General features: G+C 40.6%; 1 protein-coding gene across 18 annotated transcripts in view; it reads right to left on the reverse strand.

The window, feature by feature from the left end:
* Nucleotides 1–11,543, reverse strand: part of EML5 (EMAP like 5) — a 126,878-nt gene extending 115,335 nt beyond the window's left edge. For all 18 annotated transcript variants that reach the window (XR_006104970.1, XR_006104969.1, XR_006104968.1 and 15 more), the window contains exon 1: nt 11,289–11,543. Coding sequence is in view for 15 of the 18 variants with exons in the window: in XM_042478596.1 (XP_042334530.1) it covers nt 11,289–11,485 (197 nt within the window). In the remaining 3 variants the exon portion in view is untranslated. The remainder of the gene's footprint in view (nt 1–11,288) is intronic.
* Between the last annotated feature and the right edge of the window lie 1,307 nt (nt 11,544–12,850).

Raw genomic sequence — 12,850 nt, forward strand, 5'->3', positions numbered from 1 at the left:
CAAAAACAAATTACCATAAGATGTACAGCCACAGGACCCCCTTGTTATCCATGACGACTTTGAAGTATTTGGGTTTCCTTATCTTGCAATTAAGGGAAAGGAAGTCTCTCCCCTTCTGTTTTAGTATTATTCCTTTGAGAGTGAACTGGACACCTTTGTTTACTATGAGACAAAAAACTGTGAATTGTTTCAGATTTCTATTTTGGCTTCTCCTCCTGGGCCATTGGGCTTCTAACAGCCTAATGGATTTTGCCTCTCCAAAATAGAGGTACTCCGTCTTACGTTTGTTCTCTATACTTCTCTAAATTATGAATACATGATGCTGTCTTATACAGTATAAGATCCAGTACTTATACACTGAGGGACCCAGCATGTGGGCAGACTGAACCAGGGATGTTCTGCATGCAAAGCATGTGTGCACCTATAATACACAGCTCTTATCTGTTCTGAATGTTTCTACAAATCAAATATGGCAACAAATCAAATTTCTTAAAACAAAGTCTGAAAATCTTTGAGAGAATTAAACTCAGAAACAGAATTCTTAGGATTCAGTTATCAGTGGAACAGCTAACACTGTGCAGTCTAAGGAGTCCCAGAACACTTTCGCAGTTCATTTACTCTCACAGTGATAAGATTAAAGTGTCTTCTGGTCATGATTTACCCTAAATGACCATGTCCTATATGATCATGGAATGGTCCAGAAGGGAAGTGACCCTGAACTTAATCCTAACTATCAGAATGTAAGTGTAACTGAACTCGTTAATGATTAATTGGATTGAAAAATTAAATTGCCAGCATGACTTTTTACAAAACTATGGTATGACTACATTTGAAATACTGTGTACAATTTTTGTCAATACAACTGCGGGGGGAGATACTATGGAGTTAGAAAGATGAAAAAATGGCAATCAAAATTATCAAGGAGCTAGATTAACTCCCCTATGAGGGAGGATCAGATGTCTGGTGGTAATTTAGCTTTTAAAAAAATGAATAAGGAGAGAAAGAGCAGAATTGTATACAGTCAGTTAAAACTATTGAATCCACTGTCACAGGATGTAGTAATAGCCACTGACTTGTATGCCTTTAAAGTAGCACTAGACAAATTCATGAAGGATAAGGTTACCAATCATTATGAATCATGCTAGCTAAGTATCATGTCCATTATCAGAGGAAGTAAGCCTCTGAATAACAGTTACCAAGGACGTTAGATTGTAAGCCTGAGGGCAGGGAACCGCCTAATTAAAAGATTGTATGTACAGCACTGTGTAAATTTACAGCACTTTATAAATAAAGGTTAATAATAATAACAACAACAACAACAACAACAACATGTGCAGAAGAGTACAGTGCACACATGCCCTTATGGTGTGCTTCTCAAAGACATTTGACTGCCAGACTAGATAGGTCACAGGTCCTATACAACAAAGTTGTCCTATTTTTTATGAGAGATATGAGGGGTTTTGAGACATCTACCCCAGAGAAAAGCCAATACTGAATTGTAACAGCCCACTTCAAAGATACTCAGACCTCCATCTGCCCACAAGAAAAATAAAGCCCTGGTATCTTCTCTGAAGGCATTTAAGGGAAACTGCCAGGGTATATACTGGGATAAACCCTCCGCCACAAAAATGAGGGGGAAATTGCCAAAGTACCAAAATGGTACTATGTGGAGGGGGGGGCCCTCTCTCCACCCATTTTCAGGAGTACAGCCATTATTTCCCCCCCACATGCAAATTAGTGGAGACACTGTTGTCTCCACTGACCTGCACAGGGCAAAAATAAATCTTCCCCTGGGAAAAAATGATGGGGAAAAAGCACACCCAACCCACAAATAACAATGAGGAGACATCTGAAGCTTCAGAAGTTTAATGAAAGGCAATGTCCTGCATCAAGAGCAAAGCAAACATTCCTCAAAACAGACTTATAGTATAGTAGTCCCCTATCTGAAGTAGTGAAGCAACGTACGTTTTTTCTTTTTTCTCTGAATATCCATACTTTTGATTTATGCATAATTATGTTGACACTAGATGTGCAGGAAATTCTCTTACAAGGGTTTCTTTTAAATATTGTTTGTTCAATAAATGTATAAAATCTGTTATTTATTCCAGCAAGCAAATGAAAGTCACAGGTAAGACTAATGGTTTATTTCCCCAAAACATGTACACTGTACATGGGGAACAGGGCTGCTACATCAGAACGTATTTTACAGCATTATCACCAGTGATGAAATAAAGTATGACAGGTCTTCATAACAGAAGATTTGAGGATAGGATAGCTTGCAAAACCAATAAAATAAACTATTACATTCCACACCACCATTTATGGATGTGAAAGCTGGGAAATGAAGAAAACAGATAAGAGGAAAACCAACGTATTTGAACTGTGGTGCTAGAGAAGAGTGTTGAGGATATCATGGACAGCCAAAAAGACAAACAAATGGGTCCTTGAGCAAATAAAGCAAAACTTTCCTTATAAGGAAGATGATCAAATTGTGGCTGCTGTAGTTTAGCCATGAGATATGAAAAGGCATGATTCTCTAGAAAGGACACTAATACTAGGAAAAGCAGAGAGCAGCAAAAAGAGGGGAAGACCCATGCCAGATAGATAGACTAAATCAGGGAGGGCATGGATTTGCAAGAGTAGTGGAGGACACGGAGTACTGGATGTCTCATCCACAGGGTCGCCATGAGTCAGGGCCAACTTGAGGGCAGTTATCAACAGCAACAAAAGTTGTTTGAGCCCCATTCTGGGGGAAATGCAGGATAGAAATAAATATAATAATAATTTCCTTTTCACCACATAATTCAGCATGGACAGACTTGCTGTCACACTGTTCTATGAAATGCCTGGAGACTGCTTGACTACCAAGACTTATCATTATCTTTTCCAAGAATTCTCACAACTCTACTCTCATGCCTAATGTATAACACCAGGGCCAGAATCCTTCTCTCCCCTTTCATTTGCCCAGCAGTGTTGTATACTTAGATACCTTTTCATCTGAAATCCAAACTTCATTTCATACCAGAATCAGCCATTCTGTGTGCTTCATGTATACCACTTAGGTGTCTTATAGGCTCTTCACCATCTATGAGTTTGTGTGTTTGCATCCAATGATGATAATCAATCATGGAATCTAGGGTACTGTGAGATGTTAAGTACAAGAATCTCAAGTCAAGCACAACTATCTTCTTAATCAGACATGTGTCGTTAGTTCTCCTGCCATGCCTCCTCTTCTAATGCTCTTGCCTCTATTTATATTTTTTTTTCCACAAAGTATTTTGACTTTAGGGGATACTTATCTGGATGCAAACAATGTTGTTTTGGCTTGGGGGTCCCTAATGCTTCCATTTGATTTCCCTAGCATCAGTGTTCAAAAGCCTTTCTGCAAGATGTTTAATGGTAACTTGAGGTATTCCATTATCTATGCATCAGCTGAGGAATTGCCCCATTTTGAAATCACAAACCAAATCTGGGAGACCAAAGGATAGTGGAGGGTTTTTTAGACTAATGGTTTAGCATTTATAGCAAGCAATGCTTGCTCCATTTTTAAGATACAAGGAAACCAGTTAAACCAAGAATGTGAGGAACTTTGTTGTCCTGTAGTACTTTCACAGATGTCTGGAAAATAATTTGCTAGACAGAAGAAATAGCTGGTTCATCTAGTGTGAGATAGTCGTTTTAAAGGAAAATGTAAAGGAGGAGTTCTTCCTTGAAATCTCTCACCTAATTGTTATCAGATTTTTTGAAACTCCTAATAAAAAAAATGACACTTATGGGCACACTGTCAGTTGACTGAAACTGAATGTAATGGTAGACATCTGCATCTTTTTTAAGTTAAAAAGATCTTACTCATATTCTCCAAAGTCATTTTGAGTGCAAGTATTAAAAGAAATTTCAAAAATGCTTCAATACATTAGACATATGAGGGTGTTACATCTCACCATATCCTAGGCTGATGGTAGTAAGTTCTCCTTATGTAGATGATAATGTTTTTCTTCACTAATACAATTAGCATGATTTTATGTAGAAAAGAGTTATCCCAGCTGCAAGTGGGATCATAATAAGTATAGATCCAGAAAAAAATGAACATTATTTATTTCTTTGCTGGGACTTCCATTTTCTTCCCCACCATCTGTTACTCCCAACTTGAAAATGCATGCCCCTTGGGGCACAGACCTACCCTCTTGTATTCTTCAAAACCAATAAAAAAGAAGAGAAAGGTGATACACAAATGCTAAAGCAGACGGAAAAATTAAAAGGGTCTGAATTGCATTTGCAGTGGTTAAATGCCTGTACTGCAGCCATTCACTCAAAAACACAAGGTTGCCGAGTTCAAGACCAGCAAAAGGGCCCAAGCTCGACTCAGGCTTGCATCCTTCCGAGGAGGGAGCTAAAATGAGTACCCAGACTGTTGGGGGCAAATTAGCTTACTTGCTAATTAGCTTACTTGCTGTTCACCGCTATGATTTTTGGAATAGCGGTATATAGATAAAACAAATTATTATTATTATTATTATTATTATTTTATGCCCAACACATTTTTGACAAGCAATTTGTGCTGCAAGAGATTCTAAAAACACAAAACATAATAATAATAATAATAATAATAATAATGAAATTTATTTATATCCTGCCTCTCTACAAAAAGCAATCGGGGCGGCATATGCAACAGTTAACTGAAAAATTAAAATCAAGATTTTTTTAAAAAATATGTAAACAGTTCAATAAAACAATTTCTTACAATACAATGAACTACAGGTATAATTTCTATATATAACAATATATTATATGCATAATTCAAATATTTTTAGAACTGTTTCTCTCTGATGTGTGTGTGTATACTTGCATGTTGCCATCATCATCAGTTTTTAGAATTGTTTCTCTCTGATGTGTGTGTGTACTTGCATGTTGCCATCATCATCGTCATTATTCTAGTTTTCTGGGGTTTCTTGGCACCATAATCCTACTAATGTGGAGCAGACAGGAATGCAAGCTATCCTTTGGGCTACAAAATCCTATAGTTAGTAACTGGCTGTCACACAGTTATCTTGCTTGGCAAGTGTACCCTGGCCAATGTCTAATACTAAGTATTTTGTAATTCCAATTAACTTCTTCTTTCTCCCCATTAATTTTGCATATGTGTCTTTGACTTTTAAAAAACATTACTTGGAGTATCTGGCAAGATTAGTGGGAAATAGCAGTGCAGTTACAGTGAAACTGCAGCTGAGCTCAGTACTGTAGTCCTGTACTGAGGACCATTTCTCTTGAAGATGTCAGACATATTATCTGTATAGTAGTTTATGTCATTAAGATGGAAACACTCTACACATAGAAAATAAGTCTATTATGTGTAAAAATAAGGAGAAAGGGTCCTTTAAAGCAATGCCAGATACAATACAGCACAGATATAGTGTGTTGTGAGGAAACTTTAGTTGCACTTTACATTGTGAAGATAGACAATGGCAGAAACATAAGTTTCTTCTACCGTCTGACTCTTGTTCTGTTACAGATGCAGAGACTCCTCATGTGATGGAGTGCTTGGTTTCCTTGCAAACTGTACCAAATTCAATCTCTGCCATCTCTAGGTAGTGCTGACAAAGACTCCTGTCTGAAAATATGGAGGGCTGCTATCAATCAGCAGAAGATACTGGAGAAGATGGGTAAATGTTATAAGGTATAAGTATCAATACTGTGCCACCTACACGGAAGCATTTGGATTGTGTCCAGTGGGTTTTTTTTACATTCTGTTGAATACTATTCATAAAATAAAGACAACACACAATTTAAAAAATAAACCCCATGTGGAACAACACCATTTAAAAATAAAGTGTCTAGTTCTGATTCTTATATGTCATTATATATGTCAGATAATAAACTTGGTTTCAACTGCCATAATAGTACCCCCAAAACTGCTATATCTATTCGTCTTTATTTACATTTTGAAGGCAGCATTTCCATGACACCATCAGTAATTTTTATTAACTTCAGCAATGAACATGTATCTGTCTATTTTGGAAAAAAATCTACAAAATATTTACACTCTGTCACAAAGATAAATATAATAGTTGAATCCAGACTTATCCAGACTTTGAGCAGACTCATTAAACTCAATGAGACTCATGTTAAACATGAGCATGATCTCATGATACTTTAAATTCATCTAGAATAAGTCTGGATTCAATCAACAGTCAAGCATAAATATGTGGTTTCAGGTAAAGGTCAAAGAACTGCTTCCTATAGCTTAATCCCCCCCCCCAAAAAAGTAGCTGTGTGCAATTGTTTTCTAGCAAATTCAATCCCTCTCAAACTTTCAAATTTATTACAATAGTGTATGGCTGGATTTTGTTCAGTGTAAATCCATATACAGTAGAAGCAAGGTACCAGATATAAAAGGAGACCACTAAATTATGTGGTCACATCACTTCAACATGAAGTAAACTGCCACAGAGTCCTGTTTTCATAAATAAAGAAATTAACCATAGTTCAGTGGTGGTTTACATCCAAATGTCCTACAAGTATGTTAAATACCAACATCTCCAGATAGATCTTGAAAAGAATTTGGCTTCAAACTCTGAAAAGCACCTGTTAGGTAAACTAGGTGAATGAATGCTCTCATTGCTTATGATTCTAAATAAGGGAAGGAACAGACAAAGGAAGAGGTTTCCTTTAATCCAGGAGGTGGGGAAATGTAGCTGTACAGATGTTTTGGAATGCAGTTCCTATAGTCCTATACTACTGGTTATGGTGGCTAGGCCTGATGTGATTTATATGCCAAAAACATCTGGAGGGCTACTGTATGTATAAACTTCAGCTTTACCACAGCCAGTCAAAATTAATTAAGAAGAACAAAAAAAGTGGTAAGCAGTTCAGGTTTTACTCAAAAATAAATACAAGTACAGTACTACAAAGAGTTACAATACTTTAATAAAAATGTATTTGCTGACTAACAAAAAACAAAACAAAACAAAACCCCAGAAAACTGGAAGATTCAGTACATGTTCCTAATAAAGTCCATTAAGTGGGCTCTAGTTCATCAAAATAAACATAAATCATATAGCAGTCTGTTCTCTTTCCAATATAAATATCAAAAAACCCCACAATGTCTCATAGTACTAGAAAATCCAGATTAAAGATACCGATAGTATTTTCATCTAACCCTGAATGAGTAATAATGTTCGGAGATTATAGAAAATAATGTGGAAACACTATAATGTGTAGCCCTGTGGCTACACAAGACAATGCAAAGAAGGCCTGCTGCTTGCTAGTTTTCAGCAGTTGTTTCAAAGCATTAAAATACTGGTGATACAAGATGGTGGATCCACATTTTAATTGAACAGAAGCATCCTCCTGAATACAGTGCTTTCTCTGTGCTTCACTCCATGTATAACAAGCTCAACATATCATATTAAATATACAGATGCCACTACTGTCTGTGCAAAGAAAGTGTCTCTGGAAAACTCAATAGAGTGAAGGTCTGACCACAGAACCTGAACTCCAAGAATCTGTTGCAGCCACGCCATCCTTCTTGCCTGTTTCCCCATTCTGTACCTTTAGGTCCAGAACATAATGGTCCAGAACTCTGGCTTTTTTTCCCTGGAAAGTACCACTGCAAGCTCTGGACTTGCATCCACACAAATTTGCTGCTACTTCTGCAGCAAAGTCTTTGTGTGCTTCAACTACTCAACTGCAGTAATGCTGAAACTGGAGCCACTGAGCAGGACTAATTTGTTTGTTTGGCAGAAGGTGTATGCTTCTGCTGAGAACACACAAGGAGGTATGCAGGGCACTCAAACCTCACCCCTGAACAATGGAAATTCTGAAGATGATCTCTTTCTTGGCTCCTGAGATTTCACCTGGCATCGCCCACATAATCTTTCAAATCTATCTTGCTCCCATATTAGCTTAAAAGTTATTTTTGCTGTTTGAGTGTAACTAAAATCCTCTGGATGGTTACTGTTTCTCCTTCATCTGAACAAAACCATGGAATCCTTACTGGAGAAAGACCATGGAAAGGAGAAGACTGAAGACCGTTCAGAGAGAGGGGTAGGAAAATTTAAAAAGCTAAGGCTTCTGGATGATTATGCAGTTGTTGATATAAGAATACTGAACAGCATGAGAGTCAACATCTTCTGTGGGCTACTGCATGAATAGCAAACAGCCACTTGGCTTACCCCATTTTACCAATCAGTAAATACCCACTTTGTGCAAATGGGAACACTTGGGAGATTTTAGTATCCTCTACTGTAAATATGCTTCTCTGACTCGAATTCAAAGATTCAAGGCAAAAATACAAGCAAAAATTGGCAATGACCAAATATCTACTATAAAGTAAAAATGCATATCTCAGATATATGAATACTTGAAAAGAATTTCTCAGCCTTATTAATGTGAAAAACTACCTGGTGTTTTTTCATTTCTTTGAGTTTTAATTAACAGACAAATTCAACACCACCAGAAATTCATAATTCAGCAAGAAGCAATGACTTATTTATAGAAGAATGTGCCTATGAAAAATAGTTTTAAGAGAAAAACCATCAACTATCTATGATCCAAAAGCCAGGAGGAAATTCTACTGTCATATTTAAAACAAAAACTCTCATAAAATTCTTAGTATAGAGAAGCCAAAAATAAAAGCTTCAGTATTTATATTCAGTTTCACCAACTTTCACACAAAATGGATTCCTAAACTAATCTTTTAATTTCCCTTTCTAAGGTTTTGACAATGCTGTTCTACCTGTGACAGCCAATACTTAGTATACTTAGCATGTGTTTAATGTGGTAGAATGGGTGCATATACTACAGCAGTAAGGATATTAAGGCATTACAGTTGATCCTCTATATCAACATATTTTTTATCGATTCAAACATCCACAGCTTGAAAATATTCCAAAAAGATATAAATTCCAAAAAGCAAACTGTGATTTTGCTATTTCAGGGATACCATTTCAATATGCCACTGTATGTAACAGGACTTGAATATCCACAGATTCTGGTATCCATGGAGGGGTCTAGGGACCAAACCCCAGCAGATATTAAGGGCCACTGTATTTAAAACTACAGAAATGGGTCACAGTTGCATAATGTATCGACAGTAAAATTTTATGAGTTTACTGCCTTGAACAAATGAGATTCACGAAAATCCACTGAGCTGAGACAGGGGTTGTCTGTCAGTGTAAGAACAGGGAGCAAATCATACATTCAGATACAGGATTTTGTGGGGAAATGGCAAAAAACCAACCAACCAACAACCTGTATATCTCAGAAGTAAGTCCACTTTTCAGGGACAGGGTAACCACTACTCCCCCAGCACTCCTGCCATGTCCAAACGGATTCTCATATTGCTTATAGAGATTCAGAAAGATGTTTAAACTTGCACTTTGGCAGTTCCTCAAAGGATAGTAATTTCAAGGAAAGGGAAATGCCTCTCTGTGAGCCTTTTGCTGTGGGAAATAGGCTGGAGGATACCATTGCTAAAGGGGCAGCCTCAGCCAATGACATCAATTGTTACAGGTAACAGATGTACTTTCAAGACAAGGCAGAGATTGTGGCAGGAATTCAAGCCAGCAGCTGCAATCTGTATTTATATGGCATATTTAGGGACTAAATCCAATTGTTACTTCCAAGCAGAGTTAGAGCTATTCAGTCGATGGACCTACAGGAGCGCAGACTTACCAACTTCCCATGGATTCAGAGGGGACTGCTCTAGTTGGGACTAAGAAATGGAATTAACACACTGAATTCTGGCTTTTTACACACACACATATATACACATACAGTGCTCAGGCTTCAGACTAATACATGTGTGCTGGAAACCTACCACCGATTATCAATTGACCTTGACAACCGGAGTGAGGATTACTCCCTGGAGAACTGGTTCAGTGGATCAAGGAAAGAGAGAACCGCAATGAAGGGAGGGAGGGAACTAAGTCATAAGCTATAAGCAGCCCCTTGGGAATGTGGGGGGTTGAGATGACACAACTATCCCGAAGAACCCCAGATAAATGCAGTGCTCCTGAAGGCTGGGATCAAACAAGGACCCAGATGCCCGAAGGAGGGCGCCTGCCTGCCTCTTGCGGCCGTTTTCAGCAGCCCGTCCTCTATGGCGAATCAGGGCCTTGTCCTTAGATTTGGGGGGAGGGTGACCAGACACGTCCTCCTTTCCCAAGACATGTCTTCCATTCCAATATTTTGTCCAGGAAGAATCCCCAAACATCCCCCCTTTTGAGCATCGCTAAGAAGCATGAATTGACATTTGTAGGAGTGGGGTTTTTTAGCTTTTCTTTGGCCATGTCCTAAATTTGTCTTGCCTGCCCTCCATCTGGCCGTGCCGCTTCCTCCTTTGAAGTTAGGACATCATGCTCACCTTGAGCACTCGACACCAGGGTGGCCAGACACGTCCCCCTCCTTTTCCAGGACGGGTCCTACATTTCAGCCTTCCTGTCCAGGAGGAATTCCAAAACGCCCTCCATTCTGAGCATCACCAAGAAGCATGCCATTTACATTTACAGGAGTGTTGCATAAGCTAGCACTGTCACGGGGCAAAAGGGAAAGGGGATGATGGAATGTGCAATCACTGTCATAGGAGTGTTTTTAGCTTGTCTTTGGTCATGCCCTACGTTCTTCTTGAATGCCCTCCATTTGGCAATGCTTTGTCCTACATTTCAACCTTCCTGTCCACCATCACTTGAGCATCACTAAGAAACCTGAATTCACATTTAGCTTGTATTCAACTGTGTCCTACATTTGGCGGCGCCTCGTCTTCCTTTGAAGTTGGGACACCTGGTCATTCTGGACACTTGAAGACTGGGGGGGACCAGACATGTCCTCCTCCTTTTCCGAGGACAGGTCCTACCTTTCAACCTTCACATTTAGGAGGAAGTCCAAAAGGTCCTCTGTGTTGAGCATCAACAAGAAGCACAACTTTACATTGAGCTCATATCTGGTTCCGTCCTACATTTGTCCTCCTTTGAAGTCGGGACATCCGGTCCTTCAAAAGTGTGGGGGGGAGGGTTTGGAGTGAAAATGGAGGATGGAAATGCGTCCGCACTGGAGAAATAACCCGCATTGGCCCTGCTTTAACTTGTCGTCTGGCTCCGCTCTGGGCCCACAACAAATTCCAACTCCCAGAATTCCATAGCAAAGAGCCACACAAAGGGTGAAATCAGTGCCAATGCGGGTTATCCCTCGAGTGTGGAGGCAGTGGCATCTAAAGCGGCATGAACCCGGGTTGCCCCCGCAGTGCGTCTGATGGTCCCTCCTTCCTCCTCCTCCGCCGCCGCCGGCGTTACCTGATGATGTCGTCCTGGTGTCCGAGGAAGAACTTCTGCCGGTGCTCTCGGGGGCTGTAGACGACGCCGACGCCGGCCACGAAGTAGACGATCTCCTTGGCGGCGGTGTAGTAGAGGTTGTTGCGGCACTGGTGGCCCCGGTAGCCGTAGACCCACTCCAGGCGGAGGTGGCAGTTGGGGGGGCTGCGGTCGGCCATGGCGCCCAGCGAGGGAGCGCGGAAGGCGGCCTCCTCCTCCTCGCTTTATTCCCGCCCTTAATCCCCGAAGGCTGGCATGGAAACTCCCCGCAGCACCAGCAGCAGCACCAGCAGCAGCCTTTCTCTCTCTCTCCCTCCTCCTTATGGAGCGTCCTCTGCTGTCCTCTTCCTGGCGGCGTCGCTTCTGCTGCTGTTGCAAGACATGGCTCCTACCATCATCCACCCGCGGGGCCCGGAGGCCACTCCAGCGGAGGAGGAGGAGGAGCCCAGACGAGCGCGACCCTCCTTTCCTTCTCTCCTCCTTCGCCTCAGGGACGCAGCGCCTCTCCTCCTCCTCCTCCTTCCTTCGAAACGTCCTGCGCGCGCGCCTCCAACCGTCACTGTCTCCCCTCTTTCTCCTCCCCCGCCCCTCGCCGAGTCCCTGCGCATGCGCACTCGCTCCCTCCACACTGGAGGAGAACTCTCTCTGTATTCCCCTCACAACCACTTATATATTTCTCCTTCCATGAGTCTCTCCTTCTCTCTTTTCTTCCTTTCGTTCTTCCCAGATACCTCGTTAACAATATATATATCTATACAGACACACATCTATATCTATATATGTGTATATATAATAAACAAATAATAAACATGGAATGAACTCTTCTAGAACATGGCCGAAAAACCCACAAAAAACCATGGACACCGGCCATGAAAGCCTTCGACTTCACATTAAAAAAAGAAACTTTAATTCTTATACCCCGCCTTTCTGCCGCCGCAGCAATCGAGGCGGTTTACATGACTAGAATATATTGGGATAATGCCGTTTAAATGACACACGCCATCTTAAGAGGCCGGAAGCCGCGCCAAAGCTGCACTTCTGAGGGGATGCTTTGATTTGGATTTCCTGCCTGGCAGAATGGGGTTGGACTGGATGGCCCTTGCGGTCTCTTCCAACTCTATGATTCTATGATCAACAAAGCTCAGAGACAAGCTTTAGAATTGTGCGGTTTAGATCTAGACACAGATTGCTTCTCACATGGACAATTATATGTTGCGTGTTCTAGAGTTGGCAAGCCACATAGTCTCTATATTTACACAGACAATGCAACAACAAAAATACTGTCTACCCACAAGCATTGTGAAATTAAACATTTCAGAAATGTGTGCTTTTCTCTTTTCTTTCTTTTCCATTTAACCAGACTGAGCCACAGTAACGCCTGGCCGGGTACAGCTATACACTTATAAAAATATATGCCATTATTCCCTCCCTCCCACCATACCATAAGAATACTAATTAAAACAGTCAGACGACAGACAGTCAAGACTCTCTTCCAGGCCAGCATTCTCTGAAGACGCCAGCCACAGATGCTGATGAAACGCCAG

This window comes from Sceloporus undulatus, chromosome 1 (genome assembly GCF_019175285.1).
Source record: "Sceloporus undulatus isolate JIND9_A2432 ecotype Alabama chromosome 1, SceUnd_v1.1, whole genome shotgun sequence".
Taxonomy (NCBI): domain Eukaryota; kingdom Metazoa; phylum Chordata; class Lepidosauria; order Squamata; family Phrynosomatidae; genus Sceloporus; species Sceloporus undulatus.